This window comes from Hippichthys cyanospilos, chromosome 6 (assembly GCF_059441005.1).
Source record: "Hippichthys cyanospilos isolate Australia breed blue-spotted pipefish chromosome 6, RoL_Hcya_1.0, whole genome shotgun sequence".
Classification (NCBI taxonomy): domain Eukaryota; kingdom Metazoa; phylum Chordata; class Actinopteri; order Syngnathiformes; family Syngnathidae; genus Hippichthys; species Hippichthys cyanospilos.
In genome coordinates, this window is record NC_142374.1 from 10,438,024 (window position 1) to 10,454,568 (window position 16,545).

General features: G+C 38.8%; 1 protein-coding gene across 3 annotated transcripts; it reads right to left on the reverse strand.

Annotated features, from left to right (window-relative positions):
- Positions 1-111: 111 nt before the first annotated feature.
- On the reverse strand, positions 112-16,451 carry bcl2l13 (BCL2 like 13). 3 transcript variants are annotated; one of them, XM_088416181.1, is made up of 7 exons: positions 16,312-16,451; positions 15,535-15,745; positions 11,330-11,413; positions 11,015-11,171; positions 8,963-9,035; positions 8,488-8,616; positions 112-1,575 (listed from the first exon to the last, which is right to left on the reverse strand). In XM_088416181.1, exons 2-7 carry the CDS (start codon positions 15,683-15,685, stop codon positions 595-597), a joined length of 1,575 nt encoding a protein of 524 aa, XP_088272307.1. In that variant the 5' UTR covers positions 15,686-15,745; positions 16,312-16,451; the 3' UTR covers positions 112-594. The 3 variants fall into 3 exon arrangements, with proteins under 3 accessions (XP_088272307.1, XP_088272308.1, XP_088272309.1); XM_088416182.1 differs by having other exon boundaries at positions 16,308-16,426; XM_088416183.1 differs by having other exon boundaries at positions 15,535-15,744; positions 16,315-16,422.
- Positions 16,452-16,545: the final 94 nt, after the last annotated feature.

The following is a 16,545-nucleotide window of genomic DNA, read 5'->3' on the forward strand; positions in this document are numbered from 1 at the left end:
AAACTCATTTTGCAGTTTAACATCACAGATACCATGATTCCAAATTTAACCTGAATACAAATAAATATAAGACAGGAAAATGAAAGCAGTTGAGAAACCGGCATATCGGTGTAAGTTTCATGTGGCAAGTTTATTTACACTGCAGAAAATATATGATAAATTGTCACAAATTCATACTTAAAATGCTTTTATGTTTTCATGTGTACTGTAGCTTTTTCAAAGACTGGAGAATCTTATGTATGACTTTTGGCATCCATACTAAAAATTAATGTGTAAAGAAGTGATAGTAGTGATATAATCCATCAGGACAATTTGGGGAGAATCATGACACACAATGACGATGACTAAAGGAGGCAGAAACCAAAACCATGACTATTTGGTTTGAAGCTTAGGGGAGTGGAGTGCACAAATGTATTTCCCTTTTCTATGCTTGCACCAGTCGAAGGGGTCAGAGGCATCGTCCTCAAATGGACGACTGGCTGTAAATGTGGCCTGGGATGACAAATGCATCTTCCGGTACACTAAATCATTTGATTTCTACCACAACATCTTTTCCTGTGTAATCTAATCCCCTGAGAAGGAAACATGTCTATTCTACTTCTTCCTATAGCTTATGACACCATACAGTATCACTGCAGTGAGGAGCACCAGGGCAGCCCCTCCATAGAGTAGAACTTGGAACTCTGATGCTGGATCTACCGGCACCGGGGCCTCTTCGGCGATGGTGTGCTTGGGGGTTTCTAGGACTGGGGTTGCATCCCGTACAATGAGCTCACATACAGCCTCTGGTTCTTGCTGGGCAGGCACACTTAAAGGCTCCAACTGTGGTTCAGAGGAGATTTCAGGGTCTGTGGTCTGGGCCTGCTTTGCTGGAGAGGGGGGCGCAGGCACAGGAGCAGCGGCCATTTCGGCCTCAGGCTCTGGTTCGACTATTGGAGCAAGTAAGGGTGCTGCAGGTTGTGGTTCAGGAAGATGATGAGCATCCGCTTCTGACCCTGGAGGAGCAAGCTCTGGTTCTAATGAGATCAGGGAAGGTTCTGTTGACAAGCTTAAAGGCGTTTCGATAACAACAGGCTCCTCCAGTGAAATTAGGGCAGCAGGTTCCTCCTGGGTAAGAGCAACAGAAATTTGGCTCCTAATTTCTTCCCTGAGCTCGGCAAGCTCACTATCTGTACCCAAAACACTCATGATGCTCTCCTCGATGGCGCTGCTTTCGGCGCCTTCCTCCAGCAGCTCAGCTTCCTCTCGCTCCACGTGGACAATGTCCGAGTTGGAAGAGTTGTTTTCGCTGCGTTCCTCTGCCAAAGCAACGCCCTCATTGCTATCCAGGCTCTTGATATCTTCGGGGTCCATCGCGCACACCTGTGCCCACGACTCGTGGCCGGCCAGCGACACGGGTAAGCTCTCAGTTTGCCAGGAGCTGTGCCCGCTGCTGTTGTCTGCCGTGCACAGCAGAGACGACGGTAGACTCAGTTGGTCGGGCGCTTGTTCCCCTGACAAGATGTAGATGTCGTTGCTGTCTTCGGCGATGGCGATGCCTCGCTCGGCTTCTGAACCAAGGCCGAGTATTTCACCCTGTGGAGGACACAGTGTAGTGAGTGTATAATGTGGATGGACGGAACCTAGAATAAGACTTCATCTTACCCTTGAACACTTCGACCATACAGTATGTTTTTGTGAATACTTATCTCATTACACTTTAAAAGTTGAGCGCCAACTCATTTCAACCCACTGATATTGTCAATGTAGGAGGATTTGGGCTTTTGGCGGCTCGGCACTTCATTAAATCCACCAAAATGCCAGATTAACAAAGAACATTACTTAACATATTACAGTTATAAATTCATTAATACCTTCATCATTGCATAGTATGTGTAGGTGTAAAACTGCATATACTCTTCCTATGAGTTGTGGCTCCCAAAGGAAAAAATAATGACAGTAATAAAAACATGCATACAATTATTCTGTCACTGACAGTTTTGAGTATTAATGTGCACTTTCAAATGATAAAACCATTGTGTGTTTGAATGCGAGACATTAACTTAGTCGTTTCATAAATGACTTGATTTTAATTTGCACTGAGCTAAAAGGGGTCATTCTATTGTACAGTGCTTCTTTCGGTTTTGTGTGCCACCTAGTGGAATAATGCAAAACGCCGCCATTAGAATGTCTGTGCCCGTGTTACGTAACCAAACTTATCATACGATCATGTGGGACAACTAAATGACACGGGTTGGTCTGCCTAAGCCATAAGCAGTGAACTCAATGTCATCAAACAAGCTTCGTTGCAATTATTACACATGTGATCCCTGGATATGAATAAAGTCACATGGGCCCTGATACTTACAATACAGACCATACACACATGCAATATCTAAATGGACCTCAGTTTCGGACTCCACATCACATCGAATACAGCTGTCAGCTTTGGTAGTTTAATAACAGCTAGCACAAAAAAAAAAAAAAAAAGTCAAGCTCATCAGTTGCTCATCAGACAGACTAGCAAAAACGCCGATGTTATGCATTGCTTGCTGTCTGGCAAGTCATTCTTTTGCACAAGATGTTCTCTGCCTGCTGGGAAAATCTTCTTGACAGTGACTTATCAGGAAAACTCGGAAGGTAATATTGGATGTTTACAGCAAACAGGCAAGTTAGCACCAAGTGGAAGCAAGTAATAAAATGATTCATAAATGACTTAGTCGGTTGTTTTTTTTTCTACACTACAATGACACAGTGTTGTCAAATGTAGCTGTTGCACCATTCAAGAAAGAGATTAAATATAATAGCCAAAACCGTTATCCAACATTGGTTTTCTCTATAAGCTGATTTGCATGAAAAAGTGCTTAACAAATAACCTGCACCATCAGGATACATACAGACTTGCTTGCCATCATCCGGACTAAAGCGGGCAGTGCTGTCATGTGGCAATAAGTCCACAGAAGGCTGCTGGACATGGAGTTCAAGGGGAAAGAAAATCCATAGTGCCCTTTACATTGCATTCTGCTTTGTGTATGTTCAAAAATGCACCAGGAGAGAGTTAAGGTAAGTGAAAATAGCAACTACACGTAATATTTCTAGTGAAACTATGTTATTTTTAATTGCATTACTGAGACAGGTGCAGACGCAAAGAGAAAGTGTGACAATGACCATAAAACAGGAAATGAAACTGAGACGCTGAATGGAGTCATAGGGATTACAATATTACAAACATTTCTGTCCAAGCAAAGGACAAAAAGTCATATCCTGATGGTAAAACGTAAATCAAATGTTATATAGCACTTTCTACAACTTATGGTGCTGAAAGTGCTTTACAAAGGCTCACATTCACCCATTCTTACCATTGAGCATTGCCGCACTGTATAATGAATGAATACGCACACATCAGTAATAAAACAAGAACAGCCATCCATTTTCTATTGCCGGTTAGCCTCTCTAGGGTCACTGGCTTGCTGGTGCCTATCGCAGCATTATATGAGCAGTAGGCAGGGGACACGCTGGATTGTTTGCCAGCCAATCACAGGGCACACAGAGACAAACGGGTATTCACACTCACAATCAGACCTAAACGCAATTTGGAGAGCCCAAAATACATATCATGCATGTTTTTGGAATATGGGAGAAGACCCAGAGGTGACCCACGTGAGCACATGCAAACCTCACACAGGCAGGCCGGGGTAAGCTGGAATTGAATCCGGGACCTCTGAACTAGATGTTGTAACCAGTGTTGCACCGTCCCAGCCAAAACTTTAACAGATTAAGCACCGGTAATATATTTGCGCTATCGGTGTTTAGCAAACATTTACTTCCTTTTTGACATGCGGAAGACCTAATACTGTACCTCATTTCCTGGAATGAATCATAAATGACATACGTAAATGAAAACATCTACCAGACATCCAGGATTTAATTGAGTGGAGCTATTCGGTGTGTCAGATAGTGATGATGACCTTTAGGGCTCTTCAAAAAAATCCATATTCAGCTGTGTCAAAAAAAAAGAAAAGCGTTGAAACTCCAAATTGTTTGACGATTGCAATTTGGTTTCAGCATTTGCTTGTACGTGAGCGCGTACATTACCTCGCACTTGTCTCGTTTCCGCCCCACGCCCTCTGATCCAAAACCGCAGCAGTATGTTATTCTACATGTGATGAAGAAATGCAACTAAAAGTACCCTAATTTTGTCATTTTTAATAACGCACACCATATGTTTTAATTGGACAGCCATGATGGATGGATAGAATTTACCAAAACACCAGAACACAATGGTGCTATTGCTTGACTCACTATTAAACTGGATGAACACAGAAAACAAGGAACCTCACTTAATCCATTTCTTTATAACTACTGTATCAGTCTTGTTAGTCAATAGCCTGTCCTACCACTCTCCACCCATGCCTTGAATACACTGTTAAACTGTACAATCAAAACAACATACTCCCGCCTACCTTGGGTTTTCCATCTCAATAGGTTATTTATGACAGATCCAAGTGATGGAAAGTCCCATAAAACAAATGGCAGTGCAACGTGACTGTTACAGTTCAGTCTGTGCAAGACTGACACCTTGCTGACAAGTACAGGATTGACACAATCGTGAGATATTCACAAAGCTCCTCTGAAAGCGGCCACCGGATGTTAAGGTACAAACTAACACACACCCTGAGAAGGTTGAATTACTAAAGGACATGGCACAGAATTTCAAAGGTACCGCCACGTCGTCACTAAAAATCAGAGGAAGCAAAAAGTTACACAATGGCCAACATCAGAATAGAACTGCTCAATAAACCTGAGAATAAACGTATCATTTATGACACACACTAAATTGCCCCAAAAAACATTTTAAAATTCACATTATCACCAGTTTCACTGCTAATCCAACTGAAAAGAAAAACTTTACATGGTGCCTTTTTAATACTCACCTGTGAGTAATAATTAGACACTTGAACTTAGTTATGTTTTCATTAAATTAAATTAAGAAAATTATCTCTACTGTGAAATCGCGATTTTGCAAAAGCGGCACAATGCTTGATTACATAAGGTACTAACTACTTAATTGTGTTATTTGAAGAGCTGGTCTACATATTTAGCCTTTTTAATCAGTAAAAAGTTAACATGTTGCCTACAATTAATTTGTTATCAAAACTATTTTTCACATGCAATACTTTTAAATGAACACGTGCTGACAGCTTGTGAATGTCACAAAGCCTTAAGCATAAGTACAGTGATGCCAGTTTCAATTGACAGCAAGTAGAAAAATGTTAAGATATAAATAGCCATTTTTGCACAAGCAATGAATTTTAAATCAATATTAAAACTGATTTTAAATCCACATTCATTATTTGTGTCAGAATATTTTCCACAGTATTTTTAGAAAATAAATCAGACCTTCAAACAACTGTATGCTAGGTTGATTTCTTTGAATAAAACCGTTAACAATCTAGAATGACTGAAAAAAAAAAGATTTGATTTTCTAGCCCAAGAGCCCTATTACATTATACATCTATGTATCTTGTGCAAATAAAAGTAATACACTTGCATTTTGTGACGTTTCGAGATGACACCAAAATCGAGTACCAATATTGATCAGGAGGAAAAGTGTGACGAGAAACAAAGATGGATTTAACAACAAAAGGAGTGCACATGTTTGTCTTGGTTGCGGGGTATTCTACAGAATGGCAAAAGTGACATTCATTGAACATGATTCAAAAAAAAAAAGTGTTGGTATCCAGTCTGCTTTGTCCTTTAAACACACCTCCTAACCACACAATCGTCTTCACTCGTTTCTGCACAATGTTAGTTACAAATTCTCAAAAGGTGAGTTGCATTTTCATTCATATTCTACCGCAATATTTACACTTTGTGCCTGATGAGAATTTTAAACTTCCTACTGTCCTGATGTGTAAGATTTTATGATGGAGAACATTTGACCAAGTAGAGGATTTTTTTTTTTAAATTCCCATAACTTTTTTTTATAAGAAATATGTATAGGGCTATTAAAAACCCAAATTAAGGTTTAACAAAGTCTTGAAATTGAATGTAGAATGAAATACAGAGGAGAAACGGGTTACAAGTGGACCATTTTAATCCCTTGTGATGATATTTCTACAGGATTGAGCTATTTTTGTAGGACCGTCGTGCTCTATTTCAGATTCGTGTTGATGTCGAGGCATGGTGATGCACATATTTCACACATGAGCTAGCAAAACACAGCTTACATAACATAAGGAGAGCACAGTCGCACTGTGCAGGACGCAGTGGATCGTGCCGTGACAGGAGCTGAGCCAAACCCATTACAGATTCTTGTTCTGGCAACACTTGTTTCTACACAGCAGTTAGGCAAAATGTGCCGCCTCCAGATTCCAGAGAGTGTCATTGCATTAAACTCACACTGACCATCACATGAAATGCTGACGGGCAGTTGTTACTGCATACACTTAGGCCGACAAATAGCAAAAAAAAAAAAAAAAAGTACTGTCCGGATTACCTTTAAAGTCAGTGTATTCTGTATTGACATTTTGAAACATGAAATCTCGCTACCTCTTGCATGGTAATTTTTCTGCACGTCCACCCCCAACTGCCCTTACATGTCCTCCTCCTTTTGCGTGCCCCTGACTGCTTCTGTTTATTGGGGGTTACTGGTTTTGTTCCGGCCAAATGAAGTGTACACCACATTCAGGTCATGATAATCTGCATTGTATTCTGAGATGAGGAAAAAACGCCTCTGTACTGACCATCAACTCGACTGTACTTCCGACAAAATGTATAAGGGTAGATTTTCATTTCATTTACGAAATGATTAAACGTACATGGTTAATTTGAGTGGATAAAAGGAATTGTGAACTACAGCGTATATTTTTTTAATGCATTAAAAAAGAGGTTTAGTGTACAACTAGTGCATTTTGTTTTATATTCCGATCCCACTGGAAATTGTGAGAATGTACAAAAAAGTGTGCAATTCCCAACTGATAAATGGCACATAATTGCAATATTTTTCTAAATTATTATTGGTATTGTCATTATTATTAGATCTATTATTTAATCCTATGCAAGATGAAAGGCTACACTTTTGGGATACACTTAAATAATAAAAAGCCCATCATTGTGCAAATCTCTCTTGACCTGACGGACTCAATGTCTATGTATATTTAAAAGTACAACAAAATAATGACAAAGCATAACACATAGAGCTCCAAATCTTTAAGTTGGATTCTATTAGAGTCACTATAAAGAAATAACACATAAGGAATGTGCTTCCTACCTGAAATGCGGTCTGCAAACTCCCTGTTTTTCACTTAGCTGGACAGATAAGTTCAATACAAATCAAGGAGCGAGTGGGAAAAGTGCGGTGGAGGGACGCAGATTTCACGTTACTCTTGCAGCTACCAAGCTACTTTCCCTCCCTTCCAATCATCATGCCCGTACAGTGGTGACCGCCTCTTTTCTCTTCACCCCTCCACTGCTGATCCTGCCCCAGCACATCATCTGTTCATCCCCTGTGACATAACGCTGGGCATGAATTCAGCCTTGTTCAGAACGAGCACATTGTGTTCTTACTTCATTGGGTTAAACAAATAAAACAAGAGTAACAACAATGGGTTAATGCGTGCTAAGGCAGTGGTTAATATGTCAACTCACATGACGCAAAACGCGAGATTATGACCTTGTCAATTGGGAGGTTTTGTGACGCCAGTACATGTTTGTATGTCATATTCCTATTTTTGCTATGAGAATACAACATACACTAATTTACATACACATACTAAATTACATTATTACAGTTTCCCATTTAAACCTTGTTCATCAGTGTAATTTGAAAACTATGGAACTGCATTTGTGAAAGTGGCTCATTGACGCCCTCCTCAGTCCACTTAAAGCATGTTGTAAATACAGTCAATGCTTGGGTATTCAAAACAATGAGCCTTTAAATCTATTGTAGCAATCCATCCATTTTCACTTCAATCATGGTTGAGATGCCTATTGCAAAGTCACATAATTTATTTAAAGATGCTAGAAGGGATTTCTTCTCTGTAATTGCCTATAATAATCCCTATTATGGCATTGACTCAAATCCATCTATGAACCAATTTTACTTTTTTTCCCCACAAATTGATTAGAAACTATTGGTCGGTCTTTCATGTAGGTATGTTATTTTTCCAAGTTATTGTCCAATTTACACTTTTGAAAATGGTTTTCTCTCGTTGAACATGCAGTGCTAATGTGATGTGGCTCACTCAACAAACATGCTGTTTTTGTTTCTTTTTTTCTTGAATGAAAAGGGACAGTTTTGGAGACGCAATATATCCAGCTGACGCCAGTGATCTTCATATATTACTTTGCTGATTATCTGGGAAAAATCAACTTTGTATAGACATTTTAATAGTACTTTTACAATGTGACAATTTAGGTAAAAAAATTACATATATCCAGTGCTACTCTGAAAGGAATGTACAGAAATATTAAACTCAGCGTTATGAAATTTAAAATGTTACTCACATATCCCCCTTGCTGGTTGATGTATTCACCCTGAGTCTCCTCAAGGAAGCGCACTCCAAAATGAAGCAGGGTTGATACAGAGTAATCTTTACTTTGTAAAGCCTGAAGCAGCACCAAAGGCACAAGCACCTGGGATACAAAGAGGAAGCAGTAAGTCAGCAAGAAGGAAGGGAAGTTGGAACGAAGCAGAAGGATAGACGATGTACAAATGAGGTCAAGCAGCAAGTGGAAGTTATGGTAAATGAAAAGAGTTTAAAAAAAGGGGAAGTGGAGAAAGTAGTATGGGAGAACAGTACAGGAGGCAGGAAAGAAATACTGTATATGTGACAGACAGAAGTGAAAAAGAAATAATAAATTGAAACTATTATTAGCAGGAGATGGCAAAAAAAATTGTAAAAAAAAAAACAATAATTTGTTGCAACTTTTTAAATTTTCACCCAATAATGGACGAAACGGAGAAGAAAAAAAAGTTTACCTTGCTCCACCCTCCATGTGTGTGGGTTAACAGTTCTAGCGTTGTATCTCGATAAGTCTCAAACTCTAGAGGCCTGGAAAACAGATGTGAAGTCATTAGTTGTCGATACCCTTCAATGCAAATGCAAACATTTACACACATTTGGCTACAGTTTTTATTCTTCTGCTTCAGTCTAAACATAATTGTGTGCATAATTCATGGTGGTGGAAAATGCATATTCTTGATTAAACTGTCTGAGTAGTTTATTAAATTGAGTTTTCACAATGGATGACAATGTCTGACTTTTGCTGTTCCAGTTTAGCCATTTTTAAAATATTCATGAATGCATTTCAACAATGTCATGAGTGTGCAGTCTAAACAGCTGCAAAATGGGATGGAGAAAATGATCAATTAATTCATTTGAAGATCATTTGGAATATAGTTCATCAAGTGCACTACAGTACTGCAAAGGCAGAGTCGCAAACTAGAACGAGGCATCAGCTACGGTAAGCGTATCAATTATTGACTGTCAGTTTTTTCTCAGTCAAATGCCCAATTGAAGCTACAACTATGAATTGCACTTTCAATTCAAATCAAATGTGGCCAACCTTGTCCTACAAATGTGTAAAGAGAGCTGTAGCATGCTGACAGTAGATCTGCCATGAATAGTTGACGACGTTGAGTTTGTGAAATTCATTGACGAGTCGATTCATTTATTTAACGAATTTTTGGTCATTTCATCTGTTCTTACATTGGGAAGTTGTACTGGAACTTCGGGGATTTTCCACCCTCGTCTCATTCATTCACTAAATGTAACCCCTCTCCGACAGAAGAATACACTTGGAGGAGGGTTGTATTAAAAAATGTCGGAACAACAGCAGCAGTTTAAACTGAACAGAAACTGAAAACTAATCTACTACGTCCAAGACACATAGGCTGTGCAAAGCCATACTTGTGTACCATGGCAGAATGACAACAATGCATAAACGGAAACCACCTAGAAACACTGTCATATACTCTCCAAAAATGACAAGGTGTGCCTTAAAGTCTTTACACACACTGTCGAAAGTGTGTGCATATCATGCTAGCTGTCCTTTCAATAGTGGCCATACAATTATGTTGAGGAAATCAATGTTCGCAATAAACATTAAAAAAAAAACAACACACAACTATTATTTCATTTTTCAGCAATCAAAGGCAAATGGAGGAGGTTCTCTTGAAGAAAGACCAATACAGGCTGCAATTGGTTGCAGTAATGACACAGAATAACACATGGCAATATGCTTACTTTATATGCACTACAAACAAAAAACAAAACAAAAAAACACAGTGCCACTTGAAGTTCTATTTCGGAAGCTGGGGGTCTATAAGAAAATAGATGCTTTAAGTGTTTTTCCTGTTATCTCTGATTCTTGAACTTTATTACACTACTGGTACCTTTTTACAAATAGCTTCTTGTTTATTGAGAAAATTGAGAATGCTCTACAGTACAACTTCACAATTCATGGTTATCTTAAGTCAGGGGTGTCCAACTCATTTTTACCATGGGCATTGTAGTTATAATTTCTGTCGGAGGGCCATAATGATTGTGAAGTCAAATAAATTTTGGAGCATGATCGTCACCCCTTTACACATTTTGAAATCGGAGGCCATTCAAACTGTTCAAAAGGGGTATCGATAAAAAAAAAAAGTAACAGTTGAAGACAACTTAAAAATTTGGTATTTTAGCCAGAAACTTGAAGTCATCATTAGCATTGTATTATTACATATTATAATGTGGCCGTTTGTTTGACACCTGTGTCCCAAGTAACGTAGCAAGCTAATAAGTAGCATATGCACTCTTTGAAGATAGATTGCACTTTGTCATACACAAGTCCTTAAATTGTGTATATACTACAAAGAACATTGTCTTTTAGACATAGTAACGTGCCCATGAGGTTCTTTGGAATGTGTATGAGAGCTTTAGTTATTTTTAAACAAAAAATGAAAATCGAAAAAAATAATAATCGCAGATTATTCGACGATTTAAATAATAGTTAGGCTCAGCCCTAGTTCACAGAGAAAGAAACAGACCCTGCAACAAGTGTGCGTACAGCTCCCTTCAGGTGTGCATCCAGCTCCTGGGCTACACGCTCTCCCAGCTCAGCGAGACAGTCTTCAATTGATGTTTCAGGGTTGACTGGACTGAACACCAAGGATGTGCGACGGTCGAAGCCTGTGCTGGAAAAGGCTGGGAATGCAAAAAAAATGCAAGCTCAGGCAGGTATGTGTACAAGCCAAGAAAGTAACAGGAAACAAAAAAGACACACATCTGTAAACTTCATATAAGTGCAATTTTGTCAGGGCAACAAGTGGTGTCTACAAGTATTCAATCAGTGAGCTACTTACAAACATCAATTTCATCTTCAAGTCGTCTCAACTCTTCTTCTACCTGGCCTTTAACAATGCTGGCACGCCCGCTCTCTGAATCTCCTAAAATTCAATATGAAGCATGCCACATATTGTTAGCTTCAAATCACAATTGCCTAAGTCCGCTCAACATACTGGTGCAATATTGGAAAAATAAATAACAATATGGTATTTTTTTTTTTTCTTTCTGTTGGATGTGGCGTTTCTCAAGCAGTTTGAGTGTTCTCTCTGGGTTATCTTAGTTTCCACCCACATTCCAACAACATTGCATGTTAATTTCAATATAAACCTAAATTGGCATTAGGTGTGACTAGTGCTTCGTACTATGTACCCTGTGATTGGCTGCCTCTCACTCTATGCCAGCTGGGATAGGCTACAGCACAACTGACACCCTCATGAGGATAAGCAGTTCAAAAGATGAATGTGCATTGAACACATGAAAAAAAAATGATGCGGTAGAAACAAAACACAGCGCTTAACTTTTCATTTCCTCTAAGACTGCGTAACTCCCCCCATAATAATTTGCAACATGCACTGAAGAGAAAGAAAAAGACATTAGTAGTCCACCTCAAGGGGAAATGCTGTTACGTACTCGCATGAGACCATGTGCCTCATGACTATGGGTCATGTATACATTTATATATTTGTATGGCGTTGGCCATGTGAATGTTGCACGCTGAGCCATGATTGGTTGTTAACAGAGCCTTGATTATTGTACATTTGAAGTCATTTTCAGTCGAGAGCAAGTGGCAAAAGGGTATTACTTGAAAGCAATCAAATTAATTATATACAACATATTCGCTTTTTACAGCTGACAAAGCATGTTTAGTATACCTTAAATATATAGACTCAAAAATGATAAACAAAAGAGGTTTGCCCAGTAGAGCCGAATAATCAATGGAGTTTATCAAATCCTGTTATACCGTTTTATTTATCATACAGTTTTTGTTCATGTGAAATACTGTATTGAGGAATTGTTTAAAAAAATACCTGTGTACAGCAACAGTACATTTATAAATAAAGTGTAAACATCCTAATTAGTGCAAATGTTGGATTTTAGCCTTTAGTTTCTCAATATGCAGACATTCTCTTTCCGTCGCGTTGTTGATAATAATAAGCTGATAAATGTGCCCTCAATATTGCATACACACAAGGCAAGCATGCAAAGGGCTGACGCCCTGACTGAAATATTTATAAGATTCAGTCTACACAGCAGAGGGCATGATGAATCACGCAACGTACACACAAAAACTGACTCAACATCTACTTGGCGGCAGCACAATCTTTCATACTCACAATGTAGAAATTCTGCACAAAAGGTCAAGTATGATATTAAAAAAAGACAAGAAACAACTATTAGACATCTGCATTTCCATAGAATGGCTGCTTGATTGTTGGTGACAGCAAAGTTAAACTGAGGAAATACAGTCTTTTTTTTGACTGTCCAAACAGTTCCCCTGGCTCTTGTACATGAATACCCAGAGAATCACTGTTGTTTTTTTGCTATTGGCTTGGTGCTGTTTCAGCATTCACTCATAGAGCTACAAGGCCGGCTATTCTGCTTCGCTCCATAAATGTGTGAGTGATCCTACGGTGATTACACATGACAAGCTGTCAGAAATTGGAGCAGGTCATGCGGAAAGCAGGGATCAGACATTCATCTGCCTGGCCACACCCACACCAAGCGCAAACACGGCAATTGTGGGGACAGGAAATATAGAAAATTCCTCAATTTTTTCTTTACCAGGACAATACTTGCTTACTTTCAACACAATGTTACTTTCAGATCAGTTTCCAAAAAAGCTTCATAGCATTTACACTAACCTTCCTAAATGTAATTTAGAAGTAAAATTCAGTTGACTTGACCCACAATCTTTTTTGATTATGGGCTTTTGATTCAAGTTTACAATTATAAATTCAGTTTGATGAGCCTGTTCTGTTTTTCCATCAATCAGGTTTTATGCTAACAAAATTTCTGCAATTTGGGCCCTAAGCCCCTGACCATGTCAGGTACCCCTAGATGTGCGGCGTTCCATCAGGGCCCTCTATGAAGGCCTAAACATCACCACAAACACTAACCTGCTGCATCCACTGGATGGATGTCAACATTTACTTCAAACTGTTTTTTGTCTTTATTTAAAAGCATGTGACTTGACTGTGCAGCATTTACTAGTATTACTGTAGCATTACAGTACAGTCATCTACAATAATTTAGTTTTTTTTTTCTCCCATCAGATTTGTTTATTTATTCATTTATTTTTGTCCAATCATATTTCAGCTTCTGTGTGTTCCTGTCAGCATAAAATTCAAAAGGCTTTCAGATTCAGGCTTGGTCTTGTACAACTAAAATAATAAGACAGTTTTATTTTATTTTTTCAAGTTTGGACATATCAGATTTCAAATTCCAATTCACTATCCCGTAGAGGTGTCAGCACTTTTCCATCTTCTGATTGGTTCAGAGTGACTCAAGGGAAGCCCACTGCATGAAGCCAGGAGCAGATGCATATACGACTGAACTGTATATTACTGGAAATGCTTTCTCAAACCGGACTTTTCAAAAAGACATGAAAACCTGGACAGAGTGAACATAACTTAGACAACGCTTGTAGCTGGCTGGCCTCTTATTTACCGAGTACAGTAATACTTTGTCTACACCACTGCTTCTCAATTATATTTTACCAAGCCCCCTCTAGTAAAGAGAACCCCCCCCCACTCAACGTGTTGACTATGAACAAGATTATCTATAAAAATTGCATATGTGTATCTAAACTTGTATCCTTTTTAACATTAACAACAGAAAAAAAAATATAAATGAACGTTCAACAACGGTTAACTTTTTTATGGCGTTCATAGGGGTTACAGCTTAGTCTAAGACAGTAAAAAATAACCAAGTACCTGAGAAAAAAAAAATTGATTATTAAATGGCAATTACACTTCAAATACAAAGTCTCCCCCCCTGACATCACCTTGTGGTCCCCCAGGGGGGCTCACCCCACTATTTGAGAAGCACTGGGCTACATTTGAACAATATGAGTTTCTAAGCAGTTGTATCAAAGCAGTGCATGCTCAAAGAATATTTCTAAACATAACCACGATTATAGAAAGGGATTTTTAGTCCGTGCTCGCCATCATTCTTCTTGACATACAGCACTGTATGTTTTTTTTAAATTTGATGCTTTTTTGTTTTATGAAAAAAAAATTGAACTATTTTTTTTTAAATGCTCTTTTGTTGACGTGCTAAATTGCTTCTCTGTAATTGCCTAACAGACGACACCCCTTTCCTTCTCCTGCGTGCTCATATGAAATTTAGACCAGCGCTTGCGGGTCCTTGCGCCATCACAACAGGTATTTGGATGTATGGTTTTGGTATGTTTTTTAATTCATTTTTGACTGATGCAACTTATACTCCAGACTGAAGCTACTCATAGTCCAGGGGTCAAAAACATGGAGCATACACATACCAGGTATTCCCTAAGGATCACATGAGTAGCCCGCAAGCCTGTTCTGCAAATACCTTACAAGTAATTGAACATTGTGATTTTCTATTTATTATTCATATATTGCATTTACATTACATATTACACACGATTTACATATTTACTACAGCCGTTCCTTATTTATTGATTAACATGTCCGGTGTCTTCACATAAAGTAGTTGCCCTTCATATTACTCAGTACCAAAGAAGTAGCTCTCAGTTTAAAAAGGGTGCTGAGCCCTGTTATGTTCTGGTAATAGTAGTATGTCAAAAGCTTATCCAAAGTCATAAATCTTTGAAAAAACAAAGCACACAAAAAACCCAGCAGTACCTATGTTTATGTGACACTTTATTGTATTTATTATAATACGTTTACTCACAAGGAGAAACTCAATGTTGCAAGTTATTTTAAAGCAATGCAAAATATTAATAATCTAAAGATAGTAACAACCTATTTTGGAAAGTGTTTTATGTTGACACTCATGCTGTCCATTCAAATTAACTTAAGTGGTCAATAGAGAATAGAATAGAGAAACAGGTGACTTCACATACAGAACAGGTGTGCTTCTGTCAAGTGTCTTGCATATGCGTGTTGTATGTGTGCGACGTGCACTGTGCACATGTCACAAACTGTTGCGACTTATGCGTCACCTTGTACTGTATAGATATGGCGACTACAGCCAAATGTATATGCATGTGTCCTCTCACCTTCAGCTGCAGTGAGTGCAGCGTGCCTTCTACCGGCGGGCAGCCGTCCCAGGTAAGTGAGCACAATGTACTTGGTTTCATAATGGAATTCCTTAGGCACAGTGGCAGCAATTGGGGGAGCAAGAGAAGGGGTGGAGCTTGAGGTAGCCATGGATCAGAGGTGTGTCACACTCCCAGGCACATATGATGTTGTAGTCAGAGGACACCCCGCCTGAAGATTGGAAGAGACAGTGTTTTGTTAGCGCTAGCGAGTTAGCGCTAGTATCTTGAGTAGTTTGAATCACCCATCACACAATATGAAATGCGAATTAATATGAAAATGTCTTTTGGCACCAACAAGTTGTTAAGAAGAACATATATGATGTGTTTTATTAAAAACATAAGTAAATACTATATATTATAGCAGTGCCACACTCACCTGTCCAAAAAAAAAAAAAAAAACACTGCTGGGATAACAAACGGATATTTTTGAAGAGGCACACGTGCAATTAAATTCAATTAATCAAAGTACAGCCAAACTATATTAATACCACCTACATTGGTGATTAATATTTTAAATGTTAACCCAAGTGACATATTCCGCAGGTGTCTTCAACAGTATTGAAAGTCCATTTTTAGTACGACGGGTCATCTTCAAAACCACGATAAACACATGCAAACAGCCACAAAACCCTTTTGCTAGCGCAACGTTATGTGTTTGGGGTTGTTATAATCAGTAAAAGCAAGCCTCAAAGCCTGACTTTGAATAAAATGAAGAACAACGAAGGACACACCTACCGTCCTTGAATAAAGGCAGCCAGGTGCTGACAAACTGGAGGCCGAAGCGGAAATATGCAACACTCGTGCAGCTTGGTCTTAGCACGAAAGGGAGAAGCTGATAAGAGTCAAGTCTGACAGGCGCGTTAGGAGCAAATTGAAACTGGGAACATGAAATACCAGTAGTTCTCTTTTTGACTTTCAGTCTAAAACATTTTGACTCGATATACAGTATATTGTGCACAATGTTTCGTT